We start from the raw sequence: 25603 nt of genomic DNA, 5'->3' as shown, positions 1-25603 counted from the left end.
CTTATTCTCATATTCTTGAATTGTTGAACTGTTTTTATTTTTTTAAGACGTGGTCGTAATTGTCAAAAGCACAGTACTAATTTTCAGATTAGTAGTTTACATGTAAAGATAGGGGCAGTCAGAAATTGTTCATTTAATTCTGTGTTTAAACCCCACCCACTAGATAGCAGTGTTGTATTCAGTGTTGTCATTAGATCATTAAATCCCACTGTTTTAATTAGACACAATGTATCCTTTGTGTTGGATATATCCAGAATCTTCCTAATGCCTTCCTCTTCTGTTTCCTCGCTGGTTAGACATGTCATCGTCGGCGGTGCTGCAGGGCCAGCTGTGTGGGGTGTTTAACTCGGCTGTGGAAAATGGACCCTGGCAGAGTCTTTCCTGTGATTCTGCTCTGCCCTACATCTGCAAGAAGACCCCAAACAACAGCCGGAGAGTCGAGCCTCTGGGTAACGCTATTGCTTTTAATTAGATATGTTTAGTAGACATGTCATCATTCATATACCCCTCTACATAAAATACAGTCGTCTCAGTTAGATACGTACTGGCCCCTTGATTCTGGGCGATGCCATAGCTGTCTGTGGTTGAAGGCACAGGAGAGTCATTATTAGAAGTATGTGCAAAACTTTTGTAAAAAAAAAAAAAAAAAAAAAAATTAATTTATTTTACCCTGTCATGCATTTGTATAGACTGATACCCTGTTATGCAAGCTCCACAAAAGGTGCACAATGAATAGAGGTTAGGGATTGACTATTAAACATACAGAATACCTATATTTACACTGATCATCAGATAAATATTTGAACCCAGAAGGAAGTGTGGGATTGCAATGCTATTCAGAAGGAAGATAAAGGCTACCGTCAGGTTTGCTAAGCAGTGAGGCAAGGAGAGCGGACACAAATGCAAGTATTTAATAACAACAAACAAAAAACCAACAATAAAGCAATAAAGCAGCAAAACCAAAAATAAACCTAAATAACATAGAAACAAGGAGTAAACAGAGAGGAAACAAAGAATGACAAAAAAACAACTGACGTAGAAACGTACAAGAACCGACACAGGAACAGTAAACAGGAAACACCTGGGGATAGGTAATGAGGGGGTGGATTACAAAATGAACACAGGTGAAAACACTAAAGACAGAGGCGGAGACATGGGAGGAACAGACAGGGCCTTGTGTAGGGGAGCATGTAGAGAAAGAACACACAGTAGAGCCGGAAAAACACAGCGTCAGACAGATATTTTGTCATGGATTTGAGTTAATAGCACATCCAACAGCATCCCACACTTTTTTTTATTCCCTCAAAAGAAAAACTTTCGAATTAATTTCATTGTCTTTCTCTTGTCTGTCTGTCTAAATGTCTCTCTTTCTCCATTAGAAACCTGGCAGTATAAGGAGACAACATGTCCTGATGGCTGGTTTGATCATAATGGTTTTTGTTACCGATTTGTTGAGGAGAGGAGTAGCTGGGATAACTCCTCCAGTACCTGTCGAGATCTCGGAGCGCAGCTGACCTCTATCCATTCACTGTCTGAGCTGGAGATGCTGCTAGCGCTCATTGCTAACGGTCTGCCTGCATTCTTTATACTGTACATAAATACATAGAAGAAAAAACGAGTAAATTAATCAGCAGCGATATCAGTAGAGATAAGTTGCTTAGTTCACTCTGCTGCACTGCATTTCAATAATTTTACAGTAAATAATCTTGTTTTGTTTTGCTGTGGTTATTGAAAGCTGAGCTTCATAATTTACATACATTTAAATATATATTTTCTCTGAATATCTGGTTTCTGAAAAACTTTCTTCAGCAGTTAAGGAAGTGCTCCAGGCTTTAGATTTGTTTAAAATATGAAATGATTGTTTTTTGTTTATGTTCCAGCCTCCGACCCGAAGGTGTGGATTGGTTTGTCCATTGAAGCCGATTTTCACACAGTCAAATGGTCAGATAACTCAACTGTTACTTTTACATCCTGGCACTGGCAAGAGCCATCTCGTCCCCATCGAGACAAACGCCTGTGTGTCAACGCCAACAGAGAGGTGAGATCAACATGTCAGAAGTCAGAAAGGGCAGATTAGCTCTTTAAATATTGAGCATACTAATAGAGCCAGGGTCTGATCAGTACGCATCTGTCAATCAGATCCTTCAGCAGATCCATCAAACTAATTCATCAAACAGATCTGCCACACTGATCCATCAAATATATCCATCAAACAGATCTGGCAAACTGATCCATCAAACTGATCAATTAAACATATCTGCCAAACTGATCCATCAAACAGATCAATTAAACATATCTGCCAAACTGATCCATCAAACAGATCTGGCAAACTGATCCATCAAACTGATCCATCAAACAGATCCATCAAACTGATCCATCAAACAGATCCATCAAACTGATTCATCAAACTGATCCATTAAACATATCTGCCAAACTGATTCATCAAACAGATCCATCAAACTGATCCATCAAACTGATCCATCAAACTGATCCATCAAAGAGATCTGCCAGACTGATCCATCAAATATATCCATCAAACAGATCTGCCAAACTGATCCATCAAACAGATATGCCAAACTGATCCCTCAAACTGATCCATCAAACAGATCCATCAAACAGATCTGCCAGACTGATCCATCAAACTGATCCATCAAACTGATCCGTCAAACTGATTCATGGTGCATGATGATGACATTTTCTAGACCATTTATTACATATTCAATAAAGACTTTTTATCAATGTCATAGAATGTGCATAAAATAAACCATGGGCAACTTATTATTACAGTGCATCATTGTACAGTGTGTGTGTGTGTGTGTGTGTAGAATGGTAATTGGCAGCTTGAGGAGTGTGAGAAGAAGCATCCCGCAGTGTGTCGTACATCAGGCCTCGTACCCTTACATCCAACAGGAGAATGGGATGAAGGCTGTCCAGAGGTAAGAAAACTATGTCTCACACACACACACACACACACACACACACACACACACACACACACAAAACAGCCAACATTTGTTTGGTGCTTAAAGTTTGTTAGCTAACAAATTCTGAAAGCTGATAGCTTATCTGTTATTATTATTATTATCCAAACTACCGCTCCTTCCTCATAACATGCTGAGCTGTAGTGAAATGTAATACTGTATAATATTCTGGTATCTTTAAAGATGCCTGGAGTGACAAACTCTATTTACGTTGGCATGGCTGAGTAATGAGAGTTCGTTTAAAATGAAAATCCAGCAGAACCAAAACCGAGCCACACACACTTCAATCACTTACAGTATAACATTAGATAATTTTCCTCAATAAATAAATAAGCATGTCTAATATTTATGTCTTATTTGTTTGATTTGGTTCCTTGGATGCTGTAGGACTTCAGACATTTTTTAAAGGCAAGTCAGCCAAACCCCACTGGGAACTTATATTCATGCATATAAGACCAGACTACTATCTGTTTGTATGTGCAGAGACTTAAATACTCTAAATCGACAGTCAGATTGTCATTTAAACAACATATTTTAAATTACTGCTAAAGTCGGACAAAAAAGGAATTAATACTTTGTAGTGTTTCGCTCAATAATGCACAAAAAAAATAAAATGCGTGGTATGGCTACTGCACTTGCACAGATCTCCAGGGCAGCTAATAATCCCAACTAGTTTGTTATAGGGTGTGACTTTATTCTTGAATGAACACTAGGTTATAGGTTATAGTTATATTTCCACCTGTGGTTGGTCTCCTCATTAATAACAATAATAACATTAATGTGAATTGGAGGAGTAAAAGTTCCATCATGTCGCTACTTAACCTTGTAGCTTCAGAACAAAACTAAACAGTCAAACTTTGTACACCAAACGGGTCTTCGCTCATCAGCAACATTTAAATTGAATCTTGTAAATAGGAATGTATTTTTTTGCGGAACTGTTTGATACTGTGTTTGTTAGTGGGATACCCTGAATGCGTGTCTTCATTTCAGCTTCCAGAACCTGGTTCTTCAGCTTTAATATCACACCAGCGGTAACAGTATCAGCAGTACAGTCATCATATTTGTGATGTTAAGGCCGAAACCCTTCGCTCTGTTGTGGATGATGGCTGATGGTACAGCTGTGCTGGATAGATGGGTAGACAGACAGAAGGGCTGTCTGGGTCAGTGTGTGGGCGGGGCGGGCGAGCCCGGAGAACAGTGGGCTGATTGAGAGAGTGGTGTGTGTTTTATTACACAGGAAATTAACCTTTTAACTCACGCAGCTGCAGCACGTGCAGCAGCATGCCCACAGACACACTCACGCATACACAGAGACTCTAGTGCGCACACACAGACACACACATGTACCAGGAAATACATATAGAAACACAAAGACACACCCAAGCACACACATATACACCAGCACACACACAGGTACCCAAGTAGTACATAAACAGTACCACTAATTCCATAAATACTAAACTGCACTGTGTTATTTGGCAATTTGGCATTACACCATACAAGACCCACAGTTCCTCCATTTACTTACAATTCTCTGTACACATACAATGTAAAGTGCTAAACTTATAACATCTTTTAACATCATTTAATAAAATACCGCATTTTCGGACTATCAATGAATGCATGTTTTCATACAATAGTATAAGGCACATTACGTAACACTAGTAATTCTTCCCTCCCAGGAAGCTGGGAGAAGTGCCTAAGTAAACAAAAATTCTTAAAATATATTTTCTTTTAAAATAAAACAAGTGCTAGATGTTAATCTACACAGACTTCTCTCCTGAAAACTGTTTATTTGGGTGAGATAAGCGCTTCCATTTATTTACAGTAAGCTTAGATTTCCAGTATTTTGTCCACGGTTAGCATTGCTAGCCAGCTCCGGTTAGCAGCGCTAGCCGGCCCCAGTTAGCTGCCCTAGCCAGCCTCAGTTAGCTGCGCTAGCCAGCCTCAGTTATCTGCCCTAGCCAGCTAACTGCTCCTTACAACCTGACGGGTAGAATTTATACATAAGGTGCACTGTGGTTTTGGAAAAATTAAAGGATAATAGGTGCAAAATAGTCGCCTTATAGTCCAAAAAATACGATAATATTTTATAATATATATTAAATTTACTGGTTGCTGTTGCATTATGAAAAGTATTTCTACAAATATAATAAAGCCTGAGTGTATAGTAATGTTTAACAGAAGTTTAGTGAGAGTGTTCTTTCATAGTTTCATAGTTTAGTGTTTTACATGTGATGAAGTGAAACCAGTCAGTAAATGGTGGCAGATGGCTCCAGACCATTTCAGGTTCAGGTTACAGGCAGCATGTTATGCGTGTGTGTGAGTGTAAGTGTGAGTGTGTGGGGATGGTAAGGGTCAGTGGAATTAGGGCTAAATGGAGAGCAGTTGTGTAAACAGACCTGGGCATAATTATGAGGTCTGCCCTGACCCTCTGCTGTTACCCATAATCCTCTGGAGCACAGCGCTCCTAAACCTATCAGACCAAAAAAAGTTGGGATAGCATTTCCCACTTTATAATGTTTGCACTCCTTCTCACAACATTTAAAAAATGTTTTGGCACAGAAGATGTTTGCAGCATGTGGTTTTGCAGTGTCTTGTTGAAAATGCATAGATGTTGTTTTTAAATGCATCATGTGTTGCTCTAAAGTCTCAGTGTACTTTTCAGCCTCACTGAAGTGTAATGACACACTCCCATACCAAGACAGACATTTGCTTTTGGACTGATAACAGTCTGGATAGTCCTTTTTATGTTCGGTTTAATGACACTTCCTCTTTGTTATAATTGCACTGACAGTTGACTGTGGAACATTTAGTAGTGAGGAATACTGTACGGATTTCTCTGAGCACAATACACATTTACACTGGGTGATGGTACATCACAGATGTCTAAGCACAGTCTAAGCAGATTAAACATTAAATTCACCTTAACCTAACCTTAATCTGACGTTTAAACTTTCTGCAATCATTTTTTTTTACTGTTTTTTTTTACCTTTTCTGTTAAGAGGTTGGAGATTCACATATGAAAGTGACTCAAATATTATTTTAAATGCATCCTGGAAAAAAAATCTACAATGCAACACATTTGGTTTTGCTCCTATTTTCCATGAACTGGATTTAAAGATCTAAGACGTTTTCTATTTACACAAAAGGCCTTTTTCTCTCAAATTGTGTTCACAATTGGGTCTAAATCTGTGTTAGTGAGCACTTCTCCTTTGCTGAGACAAACCACCCACCAGTCACAGGTGAGGCAAATCAAGATGCTGATTAGACACAGTGATTATTAAACAGGTGTAGCATGGGCTGGCCACTCTAAAATGTGCACAGTCAATTTTACAGTATTGTGAGAATCTGGGGGGTTTAGAAAACCAGTTAGTATCAAGTGTGTCTGTGACCACCATTTACCTCTCACAATGGAACACGTCTCTTTCTCATAGAGTTGATCAGGTTGTTGATTGTGTCCTGTGGAATTGTGCCTCCTCTTCAATGGCTGTGCTAAGCTGCTGGATTTGCAAATGCAAATGTTGAGTGTGGACTGTATGAGTGAGCAGCGATCATACTAAATCTCTAGTATTCTATGTCCCTGTATGTTTAGTTGTGTCCAGGTGTGTTTAGCTGTTTGTGTGTGTGTGTTGTGCAACTGCAGGGCTGGAAGAGGAAAGGACACTCCTGCTATAAGGTGGCGGATCGGGAACAGACATTCCAGGATGCTGCGAAGGGCTACTACTGTAAATCCCCTCTCGTCACTATCGGAGACAGGTATGCTTACTGCACCAAAACACACATACATAAACACACACACAAAGAAACACACACATTAAACACCAGGGATGTCCCAATGAGGTTATTTTGCTAAGTAGCAGCTAGTATGGTATTAATGCAACCTAATTTGATTGAATTTGTATAAATAATACAGCCCAACAGTTTAGATAAGATGTCCTGCTGTTTAATTTAATCACTATTTTCTGCCAGTAAAACAGAGCGGTTGGGTTATAGTTTCATATAGTTTCAGATATTATAGGATGTTTTCATGTCCCACTGCAAACACTTACTTATAATTAACCTTCTGAGAACTCTCCTCAGTGCTGCCAGCGCCAGTGCTGTGCAATACTGTCCAGAACTGGATTAGGATTAAAATACACTATATTTCCCCAAAGTATCCACTCCCATGCTCTCTTTTGCTGCAGGTTTGAACAGGCCTTTCTGAACAGTCTGATCAGTGCAAACAACCAGTCATTTTCCCAGTTCTACTGGACGGCTTTGCAGGACCAGAACAAGAGCGGAGAATACCGCTGGCTGACCCAGAATGGCTCTACAACACCACTCACTTACACCAACTGGAACCAGTACCAGCCTGGTGAGTCAGCAGTACTCCAAACTAGGGGTGGGCCATATGGCCCTAAAATAATATTACGATATTTCATGGTATTTTCGCGAAATGACAAATCACTGAATAAAAAAATAACATTTTATGGATACACTGCTGCGACAAAATAAAAATAAAATTGTCTCATTGCACACAATTTGATACGGCACACCCCTTACTGAGATATTAAAAAATACAAGAATTTTATCAAATTTGTAACAGAAATCAGTGATCCAGAATGTCATGATGCTAATAATACACTCCAAATATCTCCATATCCGTCTTTAGTAGATATATAATGGGAAATTATATGGGAACAGTGTGATTCAGTGCATTAAATAGAAACAGTGTGATTTTTTCTTTTGCCAAAAACTTAATTATTTATATCTTTACATCTTTGTGTGTGTGTGTGTATATATGTTTCTCTGCAGCCAGTAGAGGGGGCTGTGTGGTGATGGTGGGTGGGCAGTCTCTGGGTCACTGGGTGGTGAAGAACTGTGACTCCCCTAAAGCACTGGCAGTGTGCGAACAGCCAGTCAGCAGTTACCATGATGTTGCCCTAATGCCCATGCCACATATAGACGTGTTTGCGCCCTGTAAGGAAGGATGGGAGAGCACCCCCCGTCTGCTGCACTGCTACAAGGTGATTGATGCCCTTCAGCCTCAGTGGGAGGGTTTTATTGAGAAGTATGAAAAATTACACTTTACACTTAACACAGAAAAGATGTCAAAAGTATTGACATTTATTTCTCAGGTAGAAGTATAGATACTAGGGTTTAAAATACTTCTGTAGAAGTTGAAGTATCAACTCAAGCCTTTTATTCAAGAAAAAGTGCAAAAGTACTGGTTTCAAAACTCCTTAAAGTATAAAGGAAAAAGTATCACAAGGAGGGGGGATGCCGAATGCCATAATGATTGCCAAATGATTACTCCAGTAAAGTATAGATAACCACATTTTTCACTTAAGCAAGGTAACAAAGTATTTGTACTTCATTACTTGACAACTCTGAAACACTGACTGCTTAGGACACACACAGCTCGTGAACAAATAAGAAACCTCTTAAAACTGTGGGGTTCCTTTGATTTACCAAATTGAAAATGTCTGGAATATAATCAGTAGGAATATGGATGATCACAAGCCACCAAACCAAGCTGAACTGCTTGAATTTTGGCACCAGTAGTGGCATAAAGTTATCCAAAAGCAGTGTGTAAGACTGGTGGAGGAGAACATGCCAAGATGCATGAAACTGTGCATTAGGCCACTAGTGCACAGCACTATTTGTGGGTGTATGCACTATTCCTGAGGGTGGAGCCTGAGGTTCACAACTTGGGTCTAAGTTTGCAAGTGCACCAGCATAACCACTGTACGACCATTATATGGCTGAAGCCATGTCCTCAAAGCCAGCCCCTTGCGCTGTAGCGCCTCTCAGAGGTGGAAGGTGGCAATGGTAGTCCCTGTCATTCCCCATATCATCCCACTCGCTGTTTGTCATGCCTAAGAAGGGGCAGGCATGAGGTTTGGTTTCTCAGCCCTGTTACCCCCAGACTTATGAGTTCTCCAATCTGCCTATCAAACTCCTCCAGCTCTTTAGCAATGTGTCTCTGGTATAGGGGCAGATCCCACTTCTAACACCAGTTTAGCGTTACCAGGGACCACAAGTATATAGTAAAGACCATAGTCCCATTTGAAAATTTTATTTGAACAGAGTGAGTGATATTAACAACCGGCTACAATTAGTGGTTCAGTCCTTATATGGCAGCCAACTGATGGAGACCCTTATCCACCCTTAACACCAACACCAGGAGGATGAAGAGTTATTCACCAGTGGAACTTCCATAAATCCTTACTTAACAACATAAAACCACCCAAATAACTCCAACAAAGATAAAAGGGTGACCACAAAGCATGTCAATTCCTCACCACCACAGTATCATAAATTTACAGGCTGAGTGGGTGCAGGTTTGATCTATTGATTTTTGCAGTTACATTAGTTGTTTTCGGTCTGATCAGGTGTTTCACAGTGAGAAGATTCTGATGGGACGCTCGTGGTCTGAGGCAGAGTTTTTCTGCAGGGCTCTTGGCGCCGACCTGGCCAGCTTCGGTCACTATGAAGAGGAGACGTTTGTCAAACGGCTGCTCTCCAAGATGTTCCACAGGTTGGCACTGTGACAAGATTACTTTAAAATATCGTCTCCTTTGATCTGTCTCTCCACACACTCTCATTCTCTCTCTCTGTCTGTCTCTTAGTCTGTCTCTCTCTCTGTCTTTCTCTCTTTCCATCTCTCTTAATCCTCTGTTCACTGTGTTTCTACAGTACGGCAGGGCGCTGGTTCTGGACCGGCTTAACCAGGAGAGACCCGCAGTCTGCTGAATCCTGGAAGTGGTCGGATGGCACACCGGTAAAAACAATAGATACATTCAGAGACTTTTATATTAACTTTAACTTATTTAAAATCAATCTTTATGCGCTGCATTAAGTTTTGAGTGCACCAGATTTATAATAAATTAACTAAACTTTCTGAATCTGTTTGGTTAATTGTTTATAAGAAGTTCAGCAGATTTTGTTGCATCTTATCTACTAATGTTTTGTAAAGTTTGTACAGCTCTGGAAAAAAAAGAAGAGACCACTTAAAAATGATGAGAATTTTACAAAATTCAAAACATCTAGAATACAGTCAAGAGGAAGATTAACTGCTTGAATTTCTGCACAAGGAGTGACATAAAGTTATTCAAAAGCAGTGTGTAAGACTGGTGGAGGAAAAAATGCCAAGATGCATGAAAACTGTGATTAAAAACCAGGGTTATTCCATCAAAAATTGATTTATGAACTTTATGAATATAAACTTGTTGTCTTTGCATTTTTGAGGTCTGAAAGCTCTGCATCTTTTTTTTTTATTTCAGCCATTTCTTATTTTCTGCAAATAAAATTAAATTATTTGGAATTTGGGAGAAATGTTGTCTGTAGTTTATAGTATAAAACAACAATGTTCATTTTACTCAAACATATACCTATAAATAACAAAATCAGAGAAACTGATTCAGAAACTGAAGTGGTCTCTTAATTCTTTCCACAGCTATATATGATGATACATGGGTTATGATTTAATATCACAGTATATTACAATGAACCACAGGCTGACACCAATCTTTACATGTAAATTGCTAATTAAACTATACTATGTTTTTGAAAATCAATACAGTGTTGCAGAACAAAATATCGCAATACTTCCATATATCTATCGTTTCATTTACATATAAAAATAAATGTGGCTACACTGTTAATGAATCCCAAAGTTAGAGAAAAAGATTAAAAAGTAATAAAAGTGACTTTTTTCCCTCTGCGTTAAAAACATCCTAAACAGAGTAAAGATAGTAGATAGATCGGTTCTGCTGAATCAGTCGCAGTCATAAATGAATATTGATATAAATTATGATTAATGATTACCTCCTACTCTGCTGGTTGTCCTGCAGGTGGGGACATCGTTTGTAGAGGATCAGAATGATGACGTGGGCGGACACGACTGCGCAGTGTACAGTGATCTGATCAACACGCTCATGCCCCGCCCCTGCAGCACCAAATACGAGTGGATCTGTAAAGTACCCAGAGGTACCCACACCCTGTACACACACACACACACACACACACACACGTGGTATTTCCACACTAGTCAAAATATAATTAATATAATCTTAATTTAGAAATATGTCCAGTCATAAAATAATTACTGATATCTGTAACGTACACTGGTTACACAAATACACTGGTTACACAGACTGAACTGAAATCAGACTTGTCTGATAAAGTAAGACAAGACACATGAATCATCATTTATCAAACTGAGGGTCATTTTTTAGAATCTAAATTTCAGAATCACTTAAATTAATTAAAATCACAAACAGGATTGAACCATGTCTTAAGTTGGAGTTACACTACAAATATTTCAGACAAGACCGGAGTTTATGTAAATCTGACTTTTAAATATGGTGCCAATTAACTTTTAATAAGTGCTGCTTTAGTGGGGCACCTAGTGGTCTAGCAGGCTAAATGAGATTCGAATCCCAGTTATGCAGCTTGCCATCAGCTGCCAGTTCCCTGAGAGAGCACAATTGGCCTTGCTCTCTCTGGGTGGGTAGATGGCGCTTTTTTTCTACATCACTCCAAAGGGTGATATCAGTCATCACAGGGCGTCTGTGAGCTGATGTATTGGAACCGAGTAGCTGCTCTTTCCTCAGAGCGCGCTGTGATGCTACTTGGCGATACTATATCAGCAACAGTTGGAGAAGAGGTAGTGGCTGACTTTACATGTGTCTGAGGAGGCATGTGCTAGTCTTTAACCTCCATGTGTTGTGGCATTACTAGTAATAAAAATACAGCTGAGTAGCAACTTAATTGGTAGGATAACCGGCCTAGCTGAATTGGAAAGAAAATTGGAGAAAATTAGAAATTATTTAAAAAATCGGAAAAAATAAAAAATGAGTTATGCTTTAAGCCAGAATAGCGCTTTCTGTCTTTATTTCCCATATTTATTTTTATTTTATTTTTCCAGGTGTGGAGCTAATCAAGCCTTACTGGTACAACGAGCGTAAGTAACTAATTATATGACTTATATGAGCTTCACTCAGGATAATGATAATGATGCTTTAATAAATATGTAAATGTGTGTGTGTGTGTGTATGTAGAAACGGAGCCATGGGTGTTCTATCGTGGGGCGGAGTATTTCCTCGCCAGTCAGACGTACCCATGGGATTCTGTGTCGTTTGCATGTAAAATGATGGGAGCCGATCTGCTGTCTGTACACTCGAAAGACGAGCTGGACTTTGTCAGAGAGCGCATGTCGAAAGTGAGTGGATACCCACTTACACTTACCACTCCTTACCTCATTCAATCAGCCACATTATTAGGAAGTAATTTAGCTTCTCCCTTAATTTTAAACACCACACACATACACACACAATCATTGTGAAGGCTGTAAAAGAGAAATATAATGAGGGCTCTATCTCTCTCTCTCTCTCTCAGCTTCCTCAGGCCTCTTGGTGGATCGGTCTGTCGGCTGGTATTGGGCACGAAGGCTTCAGGTGCGTTTATGTTAACCCACTAAACAGCTTCATTTTCAGAGCATGGACATCTGCTATGTGTAGATAATGCATGTGTATATATGTGTGTGTTATAGTTGGACTGATGGAACTGCTATTGATTATGAGAACTGGAAACATGGAAGACCTTTTAAAGGAGGCGGAAAGAACTGCATCTCCATGTCGTCTCAGACAGGTAAAAAACTCTGATATGTTTCTAAACAACCCAAACTTCCTCCACAACCCAAACATCACCCACACCTACACAGTATTAATTACACAGTTATACACACATGCTGTTGTTCTCACTGACTGGTCACGCTGTGCTGTGTTGGCAGGTGAATGGTCAGCAGGGTCCTGTTCAGATCCTCTCCGCTACGTCTGCAAACGCAGAACCGTCTCGGTGGTGGAGATCCCACGGGAACCGAATTTTATTGGCGCCTGTCCAGAGAACTGGTTCTACTTTGGTCACAAGGTAAGAAACAGATAGACCTAGATCCACACAAACACATAGATCCCACTCTCTGCTCTCTGGCCCTCTAGTGGAAGCCTCCGGTAACACACACAGCTCAGTCTAAATAAAATTATAGACAAAATATCTAGAAAAGGGGTTGAATTTCAACCCCATTTTATTCATTGAGTGTATACAAAATTGTTTATATTTACAGTGGGAGCTTTACACTTTTAGCTAGAGTCAATGTAATAATAATGTGTTGTTAATCTTATTTTACTGATTTTTTATTTTTTTAATATTTAATTTTATCAGGTCTTGTTAGAATTTTTATTGGTTAACCACAATTAATTTAGACTTTTGAATGTCAAGATTTTTGTGTGTGACATCCACGATATGCTCTGCATTTTCTTAAAATTTCCCTTTTTTATTAAATAAAGGTTAATTTATGTCTAGTTGAATGATGTGTCTCCCAGTATTTATTAAACCACTCAGACAAACATAATTGACCCGGATGACCTTGGCCTCACAGTTTTACTGAACGTGAGCGGCCGATGGAGCAATGGAGACATCAGACGGGGAAACTCTGAGCTCAGTAGCTCATTAATTTACACTGACAAAACTGACAACCGTATATATTTAACTCTCTTTCATCCTCTGAAGACATTTATTTCTCTCTCTGACATAACCTGGAACCTTAGAAAAAGGCGTTCCCCTTGAATCTCCACTGGTCACCTGATTTTGGACTGATGGGTCCCCTGAACCTTTGTCTGAGACCTGACACGCCCACAACGCCAGCTTCAAGCGTTCTTCCAAACCTGGCAGAGGGAATGGGTTCCTGTGCAGAGCAGCCGCAGCAGAAGATACTTTTACAATAAATTTTTACTCAAACCTTACATTTAATGTTATATTTCTTCTCTATGTAAGTGTTTCACTTACTTTAAATATCCGCTGCAAGGATCCATACCAGAGTCAGTGCTACATGTGGCCCTAATCCAGTGCAGTGTACATTTGCTGTCTGGAATAGAACAGCGATCACCCCATTCACTGCTCTCTGACTGTCTCTGAATCATGTTTTGTGATGATCTTTTTTAGTGTCTGCTGCTTCACCTCCCAGCCCGGCCCGAGGAGGGGAAGAGCTGGACAGACGCTCAGTCCATCTGCTCCACCTTCCAGGGTACACTGGTGTCCATCGAAAATGAAATTGAGCAAGGTGAGTCTCCAGAACCAGAATCATGTGATCACTCGTCAGTGCCACACTTCCTACTGAATTGCTATTAGAACAGAGTGGCAGTGGACCCTATCGTACACCCTGTGCAAGTCGAGTAGAGTTGCTCATTGCTATCCTACACCCCAACATCCTACACCTTCTGCCTGCACTGTTAAAATAGCAACGAGAGAGTTTACAAATATATCTACGCTGATGGGTGTGGTGGTCTAGAAGTGAGGTGTTTTCAGGTAAATGTCTGGTGTATTGCTATCGTGACAATGGAAAACGCAGATGCACCACTTGCTGAATACAACCTAGACAACAGTCAGATGTTGCTATCTTGGCAATGCAGGTGTGCTGCGCATGCTCAACATGCTCATTACACACACAGCAGTGCTTAAGCCTCAGCAGCACACAAATCCAACTTTTACATTCACAGTAATCAGAATGCAGAATACAATAACATTGCTCTTGCTGTAATTGACCTGCTCGCGCACCTTTACCAGCGTGAATGCACAGATCAGTTTCCTCAGCTGAGAAGCGCAGAAGCGCTGCTCTGTTAAAATAGCAATCCACCAAAGTCAGAGCACACCTGGCTCTTAAAGGGAATAGCAAGTGACATGCTGATTGATTTATTACAATTATTATTGGAAATTGGGTTGGGAGGGTGATAATATATTTTTCTTAGCAACAGTATTGTTCACTGGTATATTTTGTTTGCTAACTGAAAAACAAAATCATATATTTTACTAAAGAGTTATTGAAAAAATATCTTGATGTTTGATTTTGCCATATCATTTACCCTTAATAATGATTTATCTCTGTTCTGTTTCAAGCTTATGTCACCATGTTGCTCAATGGCCAGTCTGCGGGCATTTGGATTGGTCTGAGGGACACAGACACGATGAAGTGGTCTAGCGGCAAACCAGTCACTTACACTAACTGGTCTCCAGTAGAGCCCAAGAGCTCATCCAGTGTAGGTGGAGATATACTAGAGATATTTTCCTGCAGAGAATATTTCATATTTCAGTCTGCACTTTTTTACTGTTTCTCTCTCTATGTGTTTGTTGTGTGTGTGTGTGTGTGTGTGTGTGTGTGTGTGTGTGTGTGTGTGTGTGTGTGTGTGTGTGTGTGTATAAACTGCAGGAGGACTGGACGAACACTGACCCACTCTGTACTGTTCTTTCCAACAACCACAACTTCCACTTTACTGGGAAATGGTATGACGAGAAATGCACAGAGAGCGGCTATGGTTTCATCTGTCAGAAACCACAAGGTTAGATCAGCTGACACTGTACCCCGCATTAAAAAAAAAGTTTTTTTTCAAAGGTTGTTTGTTATTAAATCTGTATTTATCGATGTGTGAATTATTTTAAATAATCAGCAAATAACTCACAATAGAATCCTGTGAATAATCATGATTGATCACATTTTTCTTCCTTAAAACTAAGCACATTATTTTAATGTGAATAAAATAATGTGTTCGAAACTTCTAGATTTGTAAATAATAGTAATAATAATAGTGATATTTTTTTTTCAAATGCACAATACACTTCAAAGAAATCCCAAAGTGCTATTGTATTGTATTGTGCTTGTATTATTGGTGCCAATCCTTTCAAAATAAATATATTAATCAAAACTGTATTCTGTGATAAAATCATGGATTTTACTGTATTACAGCTCTGGAAAAAATAAGAGACCACTTAAAAATGATGAGTTTCTTTGATTTTATCAAATAAAAAAAAATGATTCTCTGCATCTTTTTCTTCTTTCAGCCATTTATTATTTTCTGCAAATAAATGCTCTAAATGACAATATTTGTATTTGGAACTTGGGAGAAATGTTGTCTGTAATTTATAGAATAAAATAACAAGGTTCATTTTAAACATATACCTATAAATAGCAACATCAAGAAAGAGAGAAATAGAGCATTAATGTTGAATCAAATTAAATAATATTTATATGTAATAAATCAAATTAATAATCAAATTAATAACATAATTCTGTGTACAATAGCTGGACAGGGTTTCGACCAGGACCGAGGGTGAACTAATTACGGTGTCCTTTTAGCATTCAGTCTTTTTAACATCGATTTTAATGGTGATTTTCATTTCACCAAAGGAGTTAGTGTGTTTGCCTTAAAAGCCTTTCACTGTTGGGCTGGGTGCATGCAATTCTGAGGGATAAATAAAATAAGTCAAGACTGTGATGTAACAGTTTGGGTGTTTAGGAATTGCCTTGTTTTACAACTGTTTACTCTTTCATTCTGTTTCTCGTCCTCATAGATAAAACTAAACGTCCATCCCACTCCAATCATGACCCCGCCTCCCTAGATGTCTCTCAGTACCGGAACCGGACCTACCATGTTGTCCATGGCAACATGAGCTGGTATGAAGCCCAGTGGAGGTGTCTGGAACTCGACGCAGAGCTGGTCAGCATCACAGATCCCTTCCATCAGGCGTACCTTACTGTTCTGGTCAACAGACTCGGAGGCCCTTACTGGATCGGCCTGTACAGTGAGGACGTACGTTTTTTAATATGATTAAACCAGTTTTTCTACAAGGAAAAGTTTCAAATTGTTTTTCTATCATGCCAGTACGTCAGGTGTGATAGGATTTCGGCTCTTGCTCATGAATATTCATACATGCAAACATATTGCGATATGAAGAGTTAGAAACGTTTTAAAATAAAGACATTTGTTTAAACTAATAACAGTCTTTTCAATGTCATATGTTACTTTATAACATGTGTTATAAAGTAACATATGCTAAGTGCAGTTTAGCCACTGATCTTGAACTCACTAGTTGACGTAGACTTGTTGACGGGTCCTTTTCCTGATTGCCTCGTTTTTCTGAACATTTTCTTTTACTAGCTACTGCAGACAATGGAGTTTGAGAAATAGATTCATATGCAGCATTTATATACAACTTAGAGAGACCTATCGTATTACACAAAGAACAAGAAAATGTGGATTTTAGCAAGTTAGAAGTACACCTTTAAAGATGACTTCAAATTAGGCAAGTGAGGCCTGCAGTTCTTTAAATGTTGTTCCGGACTGTGACCTCCTGGATGAGTTGTTCATGCCCTTATGGAGCAATTTTGGAGCACTTATGGGCAGGTTCACCAGTGTTCCATGCTTTCTCCATTTGTGAATAATAGCTCTCACTGTGGTTCGCTGGAGTCCTAAAGCTTTAGAAATTGCTTTGTAACCTTTTCCAAACTGACAGATTATCAGTGACATTGTTTTTTCACGTTTTTGAATTTCTTTAGATTGGTGTATAATGTGTTGCTCTTTGAGATCTTTTAGATGCTTCATGTTGTCAGACAGGTTCTATTTAAGTGATTTATTGATTCTACAGGTCTGGTAGTAATCAGGTCTGGTTGTGGTTAGTGAAACTGAACTCCAAAAACTGAACTTTCCAAAAAGTGTGATTTAATCACAGTAATTTATGGGGTGGGCAAACACTGTTCAGGGTTTGTACAGTCGTGAAAAAACGGGAAAAGTCATGGAGTTTGAAAATAGCAATTTCCAGGCCTGCCTAAGTTTTGGAAAAATTAAAATAGCCAAAAAGTTTTGAAAAAGTTGTGGAAAAATGTGGTCTAAAATCTTTCTGTTTTCGTTTTTCGACGGAAAAAAATATTTTTAACTAGCAAATACGTCAGCTCAGAGTTCATTCAGTAATTTAAGCTTACACAATGGAGCTCGCACAATAGATTTTATTGTTAAAGATTGTGTGTTATTATTTTTATCAGATTCATTTTAGGCTTACAATAATCAATTTTGATTATAGTTTTAGTTGTTTTTTGGTTTTATTGTCCGTGCCTGCAATGATGGTTTAAGAATCCTATGGTCATGAAAAGATCATGAAAAAATAATGGAAATGTTTTGCTTAAGAAGTATATGAACCCTGACTTTTCACAAAGGGCTAGTTTGGGTTGGATAGATATTTTATCTACATAAATGAATCATTTAAAAAGTAAAAAGTATCTTTGTCTGGTATTATTGTTTTTTTGATCATTTTAAAAATGTCACTGTAAAGGTCTGTAATGAATAACTTTTTGACTGTCTATGGTGTTCTTGGTTAGAATAACAACTATTAATATGATGACTATCTGAATGAACAGTATTGTGTAGATTTAAAGTTAGAGCATGCCCAGTTTTAGACGAGTGTGTGTTTGTGACTGAGCGCTGTCTTCACAGGATGGTATAAATTACCAGTGGTCTGACCGGAGTGACACGGTGTTCACGCACTGGGACTCGGTGGAGGATGATGATGGTGATGAAGACTTTGTTTTGGGGAACTGTGTGTATATGAGTGTGACGGGGGGCTGGAGGAGAGCGGACTGTGACGAGCCGCTGAGAGGAGCGCTGTGCTACACTCCTCCCCAGAGTCAGTCTCAATTTTATTTTTATACACACACTTAATAGATTGTTAGTTGATTTGTTAAAATGTTGTTCATGTAATTTTAAAAATCTCTTTTTCTTTCTCTCTCTCTCTCTCTCTCTCTCTCTCTCTCTCTTTCAGGGAGCAGTGCATACTCATACGATGTTGTGTGCCAGGAGACGTGGGTAAAGTTTGGTGGGAGCTGTTATAATTTTGAATCATTAGTTTTGAAGATGCCCCTGGAGGAGGCGAGAACGCACTGCAGAAAAAAGGGTAAGTCTGGGAGAGCTGCTCCCTCCAGTGGCTGGAATTAAAATCAGTGACTAACCATTTCCTGGCTTAATTTATCTCCTCAGTCCCCCATTATCTCATTGTTTATGGATGATTGCAGTGTAATTCTGTTTCTGTTTTTTAATTCTGAATTCTATTTAAATGTTGTATCCCCCTTTTTTTAAGACAATTCCTCGGATGTTTTGACGATCCGGGACGAGAAGGAGAACCGGTTCTTCTTGGAGCAGATGAAGAATGCTTATGATGGCTTTCAGACCATTTGGTTGGGCATTTACTTTAACACAGACAGTAAGTGCAGCTAACATTTAGGTGGATCTTTTTCCAACAGATGTACATGTTTATTTATTATATCTTATTTGAATTAAGTTAAAATGTGATAAGTTAAAAAAGGGTTGTAGTGAAACATGATAATGAGTAAAGACCTTTGTCCAATAGTCCAGCTCCATTCACCCCCAGCATTTAGAAATACAGCGCTTTTAGCCAATGCTCCTAACAGGTTTATAGTGCTAGTGATAGAGGCATAGTGCTGCCAATGCAAAGAAATCACTATTTTTATATCATTAATAACAAGCTTCATTGGTAGATTTCCGAGGGCATTGGTAGAATACAAGGCACTGAGAGCTTTAAAGGTGTACAAGTACTTTATTAAAACAGACTTTTTATACACACAGTACCTTCAGCTAGTTCAACAGACACTGTCATCTTGAAATTAAGTCATGATAAAGCAACTGATTAGCACAAAAAATAGGTAGAATAGGGGACCAGACTGCAAAATTTATTCTGTGGAAATGCATGAATATTATACAGATGTTTTCAGCAACAACTGAAAATGATGCTTTTCCTCTATCTTTCCTATTTGGTTGTGCTCATCAGCTGATGTATCGTGACTTAAGTTCAAGATGACAAAATTATCTTGACACAAGACTGACTCAAGCTAGGAGTTACGAGCCCAGCCAATCGCTTCTTAAGGAGGGTTTCTTACACATTTCTGAAGTAGCATTTGTTTATTTCACACCAGGTCAGACTGCGACTGAGTCAGCTCACATTAGCATAATGCAGATGTTTGGTCGCCCAGTTCACACTTTCTGTTACTGTGAATATGTGAAGAACGAACTGATCTCCAAATCGCTTATTGTCAGAGATAAAGCGTTCTTTCATTTTTCACTAAATTAAAATAGTTAATACGGAGATAACAGGAGAAGACTGCAAATAAGTTTCCAATCAGATCTTTTGCTTAATTCTGTCTGACTGCAGACGATTAATCAGAGTATGGAGTGGTGTTACCTGCTCTAATAAATTCATATTATTTTTTGTACTACAAGGCACACTTAAAATTTTCCCAAAAATCATCAGCGAGCCTTATAATCCTATGGGCCTTATGTATGAATTTTACCAGTCAGGTTGTAAGAAGCAGTAAAGCCTCTCTGCTGAAATCCACCATTATAAAGGAGTTTCAGTGAAGTTTCTCCAGTACTGAGGCAGTATTAGCATTAGCTGCTAACTGAAGCAGCATTAGCATTAGCTGCTAGCTCTTTTGCCATTCAGAGGTGAGTATATCGGACTGTAGTCTGCGTGTTTTCCGTGTTAAAACAAGCTACATGGCATGAAACGCTAGCTAATAGCGCCCTGGCTTACCGGAACACTGAGGATTCCTCAGTGTAGTGCTGTCGGGTGCATTTACTAGCGCTAAGTGCTGCTAAAAAGCACTGCTGCTAATGGCGCTAAAATACTGAAAATCTAAGCTTACTGTAAATAAATGAAAGCGCTTCACTCACCCAATTAAAACATGTTCAGGAGTGAAATCTGGGAAGATTAACATCCAGCGCTCGTTTGACTTAAAAAAAAATACTAAAAAGTTCTAAATGTGCAGAAGCATGCACTGATTCTTTTAATTAATCGTGGGTGTGTTTTGGGTGTAATAACCCAATTAGCATTTCACTTGCCCTTCACTTTAAGATATGTGCACTCTGACTTTGGTAGAGTTCTATTTTAACAGAGCAGCTGCCTGGCTTTATCCAATGCTTCTCTAGTTTTGAGACCACTACGCCCATCGGTGTAGATATATTCACAAGCTCTATTGCTTTTTAAGGGATGTAGGTGGAAAGTATAATAATTTGAATGTTTACAGCGTGTAAGATACAGTGAAGAGTGCATTCGGTACGGATGTGAGAGATCAGTAACCCGTGTGTTTTGCAGATGATGCTCTGACCTGGGTGGACGGCTCTGCAATAAGCTATTCAAACTGGCGGACGAGGGCACCGGACACCAGTAGGATGAGGGCAGACACATGTGTTTCAATGCGGGTATCGGATACTGAGTGGCGTCTGGCCAACTGCCAGGACAAGCTGGGCTTTGTCTGCAAAACTCGCTTAGGTAAACATTTAATAAAATATATTTATAATACATTTTAAAACCACAGAGTCAGTGGTGTGAGCTTAATGCAGTATTATGTAATATAGAATTTAATACAGTAATCTATTTATTATTAGATTAGATTATTACAGCTCTGGGAAAAATTAAGAGACCACTTCAGTTTCTGAATCAGTTTCTCTGATTTTGCTATTTATAGGTATATGTTTGTGTAAAATGAACATTGTTGTTTTATTCTAGAAACTACGGACGACATTTGTCCCAAATTCCAAATAAAAATATTGTCATTTAGAGCATTTATTTGCAGAAAATAAGAAATGGCTGAAATAACCAAAAAAGAGCTTTCAGACCTTAAATAATGTTAAGAAAACTAGTTCATATTCTTCAAGTTTTAAGAGTTTAGATATCAATATTTGTAGCAATAACACTGCTTTTGGATAACTTTATGCCACTCCTGGTGCAAAAATTAAGCAGTTCAGCTTGGTTTGATGGTTTGTGATCATCCATCTTCCTCTTGATTACATTCCAGAGGTTTTGAATTTGGTAAAATAAAAGAAACTCATCTTTTCTAAGTGGTCTCTTTTTTTCCAGAGCTATATACTGAAACTCTCATTTCTGTCAAATAATAATGAAAAATATATATATATATATGCAGATAATTGAAGAGCGTATTTGTTACAGTGTAAACTGTAACCAGAGCTTAACTACACAAAATCTAAACCTGATTAGTGTTTTTATGATATTCATTTTCAGAATCTTGTGTTTATTAAAAAAAAGAATCGGAATCATAAATGACTTACCATTAGTTATTATTTTATGTCATATACTGAAAATGGGTGATCCCATAGACGACAGAAACAAACTATGGACGGAGCAAGATTTCCTGAAATTTGGTCAGTTTTAACATCATGGGTTTACTTTGAAAATTAGGCTTTGGATTTAGGTTGGGATGCTGTGTAAAAATATGGGTATATGATATCAAATTATTCAATTCTGTTCTAATTTACATTTATTTACATTTTACACAGCGACCCAGACTTTTTTTTACAGATTTGTATATGAAGTGTAAATTCATTGATTTTGCCCGTTTCTGAAGCTATTTCTTCTGTTTGCTGTTTTATAGCGGAGGTGCAGGAGGTAGAGATTGAGCCGGTTAACGGTAAGATTGTCAGTAGGTTTCAATGCAAATAAGAGGAGTTGACTTGTCCTGTTTCTGACTGAAATTAGTGAATGATATAGAGCTATGATTTGGACACTGTTAACTCACTGTTCATTATAACTATCTTAATTATGAATCATAAAAATGCTTTATAAGCGAAGGCTTTTTTGCACTGTGGGTTAAATAAAGTACCCCACTCTTTTTATTACCATTTTCTTGTGTTTATGCAGGTGCACTATATATGTTAAGTAAATTAAATCTATAAAAAGTTGATTTGCTGTTTTATTTTGTATTGCAATACTTTGCTATAATTTCTTTTCACAAAATTATATTTATTTGAAAACAATCATTTTTAATGTATTGTGGTTCAAAATTTGTATAGGACAACATGAACTTACTAAATTATTTGTGTCACAGTATATCCCTATACCCTAATAACGCTATACCCAAGTAACCCTGTACCCTAGTTAAATACCCTTATACCCCAGTAACCCTGTACCCACATAAAACTTCCCATTTACCTCAGTACCAGAACCCTTGTATCCATACCAGTACACTTGTACTCTAATATCTCAATACCCTAGAGCCATGTACCCTAGTACCACTACCTCTGTACCCAAGTAGCAGTACCCCTGTACCCTAGTACCAGTACCCCTGTACTCTACTACCCCAATACCCTAGAGCCCTGTACCCTAGTGCCACTACCCCATATCCCAGTAGCATTACCCTAGTACCCCTGTACCCTAGTACCAGTAGCCTAGTAACAAAACTATATATGTTGATTATTATGCCAGTTCAAGATTTCTGTGAAATTAATGCACTGATAAATATGAATTACACACAGCTGTTATTTTAACACACTTTATTATGTTTCTGTGGCAGAGCTGCACCACGGAGTCATCCCAGCAGCAGTTCTGGTAGCTGTTCTGTTCTTTGCGTTACTGGCCGGGTTGCTGTGGTTCGTCTACAAGAGGAACACGGTGCGCTTCCAAAGGCTCCCGTCGCTCAGCTCCGCCTACTACAGTTCTCAGACCACGGACTCGGACGGAAACGTCCTCCTCGCTGACCTCGAGACCTAGCTGGGGAATAGTGGAGTGTGTGTTTGTGTGTGTGTGTGTGTGTGGGTGTTCAGTCAGGGATGCTGCAGTAGGATCAGTGTTGTTTGGTTGGCTGTGGTTGTGTAAATGATCAGTGTGTGTGTGTGAGAAAAGGATGATGTGAAGGGATGATCTGAATATTGGATTTTGTAGATTGGATATTTTCTTGTTTTTACAATTCAGGGAGATCTGATACTCGCGTCTGGAGTGTGATGATCAGACGGGACTAGTGTGATATGGGTAACGGATATTTACACCTGTTTGAAGCCTTTGTTCGTGTGAAGATCAGTCACACAGTGCTCCCAGAACGCTGTTCTTGTACAGCCTTGTCCGGCAGGAAGTGCCCCTGGTCTGGGTTATAACAATAAACACCAGCTCCTTTAGAAAAGTAGAAAGGAGGTTCAGGATGATATCTGTTAACTCAGTTGTAGCGGGTTAGCGTGGCAGGTCAGTACGGAGGGTCAGTGCAGGAGAATGTCCGCAGTGAGACGGATAGAGATGTTTTGAAAAGGTTTTGGATGGCCTTGTGTTATCAGTATTGGACGCCCTATCAGAAAGGTTGCTTTTTTAATAACAATTTTTCACAAATCCTGTTTTATCATTTTATCGTAATATTGTTCTACAGTTACATGTTTGTTCTTTAACCAGCACTTTATCTCCCTTCACCCCCCTCACTCTGTCTCAGCATTAGTGGAATAAAGGCCATGGACGTCGTCCAAATCCAACTTTAGCCCTGCGCCCTACACTCTGATGAGCTCCACATTAATGAAAACTGCTGAACAGATCAGCCCCACTTACACTGAGAGAAAGAGACTACATGAAGAATAGCACAGTCGATCAGACAGGGGTAGCTGTGTTTCTGATTAACTTGTGCTTGTTTTTTTTACAGCAGGAGATGTTTTTACACAGTCTTTACACTTTTAACAAATTGAAAACCTCTGGAATATAATCAAGATGACGATGGATTATCACAAGCCATCAAACCAAGCTGAACTGCTTGAATTTTTGCACCAGGAGTGGCATAAAGTTATTCAAAAGCAGTGTGTAAGACTGGTGGAGGAGAACATGCCAAGATGCATGGAAACTGTGCTTAAAAACTTATTTTCTTATTTCTCATTTTACTCATGATTCAGATTTTCAAAGCTGTTTTTGCAAAACTTTAAAAAGCAACCACGCCTTGTCTGCTGTCGTGCAGGTGTGTAAAATGATAAATTATGTTAATTGGATTTTCTGCTGAGGGAACCTGTAGGACGGATATTGAGGAGTGCGACCGGCGTCTCTTTATTTGTATTTTTCCTACAGCAAATTTTCCAGTGTTAAATCTCCACTGTGATAGTTAAATGAAAACTGTCAGTGTTAAAATATAACATATATGATGTGTACAGAGGATTTTGATTTGATGAGGGAGGTTGAATACAGACAGTGTTTATAACCCTTTATCTCTTCTGAGGCCTCGGAGAGTGTGTCAGTGATAAAGGGCAGAGGATAGCGTGTGTGTGTGTGTGTGTGTGTATGGGTGTTTAAATGCTTGGCTTAGTTTCGGTCAGTTGTTTGCAGCATTTTGGAGTCGACTGTTGGAGGATTAAAGTGTTTCCATGTGAATTAGTGCCACTAAAACCCACACACTTCTGCACATTCAACCATCTGTGTGCCCTGCAGCCCACCTGTGCCCTCATGGTTTCACTTTGGGACTGATTGGTGCCTGCCTTTGTGTGGGAAGTGTTATTGGACTGAAGCCTCAGAACTTTTCTTGTGCTTTTTTTATTAGGTGTTATTTTGATCTGTGTGTGGTATAAATGTATAAATCTCTGTACAGTATTGTGGATCACGGTTTATGGTGAATGCCTTTTCCAAGTTGTCCTGAAATGGGAATTCTGATGTTAATTATTCATCTGTTTTAAAGCATAGACTCTGCTGGGGTCTGATTTGTATTAAAAAGGACATTTGTACACCACTTTTTTATATTTCTCATGTGAAATGAAGAAATAAAGGAAATGTTTTAATATTTCTCCCTTCACTCTGCCCTGGTAGTTTTTTAGACTAAACAAATTATTCGTAATGCAGAACGGCAGAGGAATTTGCTGTCATCATTCAGCCAGTGTGAGTCAGGCTGTGGTTAACAACGGTCCTGCAGACTTCCCTTTTTATCTCAGGCAGTTTAGATGATACAGCAGAAACTTATTATAGATTTAAAAGTAGTCAGTAATGGAAATTAAGAC

At 38.8% G+C, this 25603-nt stretch overlaps 1 protein-coding gene across 1 annotated transcript in view; it reads left to right on the top strand.

Moving 5' to 3' along the window:
* The window catches only part of pla2r1 (phospholipase A2 receptor 1), a 34795-nt gene extending 9394 nt beyond the window's left edge, over nucleotides 1-25401 (top strand). The window contains exons 6-30 of the mRNA XM_007237339.4: nucleotides 297-449; nucleotides 1380-1568; nucleotides 1881-2038; nucleotides 2826-2936; nucleotides 6628-6740; nucleotides 7169-7338; nucleotides 7779-7990; nucleotides 9359-9504; nucleotides 9663-9747; nucleotides 10820-10955; nucleotides 11896-11931; nucleotides 12029-12189; nucleotides 12366-12424; nucleotides 12520-12617; nucleotides 12760-12896; nucleotides 13968-14085; nucleotides 14919-15058; nucleotides 15229-15358; nucleotides 16368-16606; nucleotides 18284-18473; nucleotides 18609-18740; nucleotides 18924-19046; nucleotides 20955-21131; nucleotides 22252-22287; nucleotides 23170-25401. Of these exons, the coding sequence (XP_007237401.3) occupies nucleotides 297-449; nucleotides 1380-1568; nucleotides 1881-2038; nucleotides 2826-2936; nucleotides 6628-6740; nucleotides 7169-7338; nucleotides 7779-7990; nucleotides 9359-9504; nucleotides 9663-9747; nucleotides 10820-10955; nucleotides 11896-11931; nucleotides 12029-12189; nucleotides 12366-12424; nucleotides 12520-12617; nucleotides 12760-12896; nucleotides 13968-14085; nucleotides 14919-15058; nucleotides 15229-15358; nucleotides 16368-16606; nucleotides 18284-18473; nucleotides 18609-18740; nucleotides 18924-19046; nucleotides 20955-21131; nucleotides 22252-22287; nucleotides 23170-23366 (3446 nt within the window). The 3' untranslated portion in view covers nucleotides 23367-25401. The remainder of the gene's footprint in view (nucleotides 1-296; nucleotides 450-1379; nucleotides 1569-1880; nucleotides 2039-2825; nucleotides 2937-6627; nucleotides 6741-7168; nucleotides 7339-7778; nucleotides 7991-9358; nucleotides 9505-9662; nucleotides 9748-10819; nucleotides 10956-11895; nucleotides 11932-12028; nucleotides 12190-12365; nucleotides 12425-12519; nucleotides 12618-12759; nucleotides 12897-13967; nucleotides 14086-14918; nucleotides 15059-15228; nucleotides 15359-16367; nucleotides 16607-18283; nucleotides 18474-18608; nucleotides 18741-18923; nucleotides 19047-20954; nucleotides 21132-22251; nucleotides 22288-23169) is intronic.
* Nucleotides 25402-25603: the final 202 nt, after the last annotated feature.

The sequence above is a fragment of the Astyanax mexicanus genome, chromosome 16 (genome assembly GCF_023375975.1).
Source record: "Astyanax mexicanus isolate ESR-SI-001 chromosome 16, AstMex3_surface, whole genome shotgun sequence".
Lineage (NCBI taxonomy): Eukaryota > Metazoa > Chordata > Actinopteri > Characiformes > Acestrorhamphidae > Astyanax > Astyanax mexicanus.
This window is presented reverse-complemented; position numbering and strand designations above follow the sequence as displayed.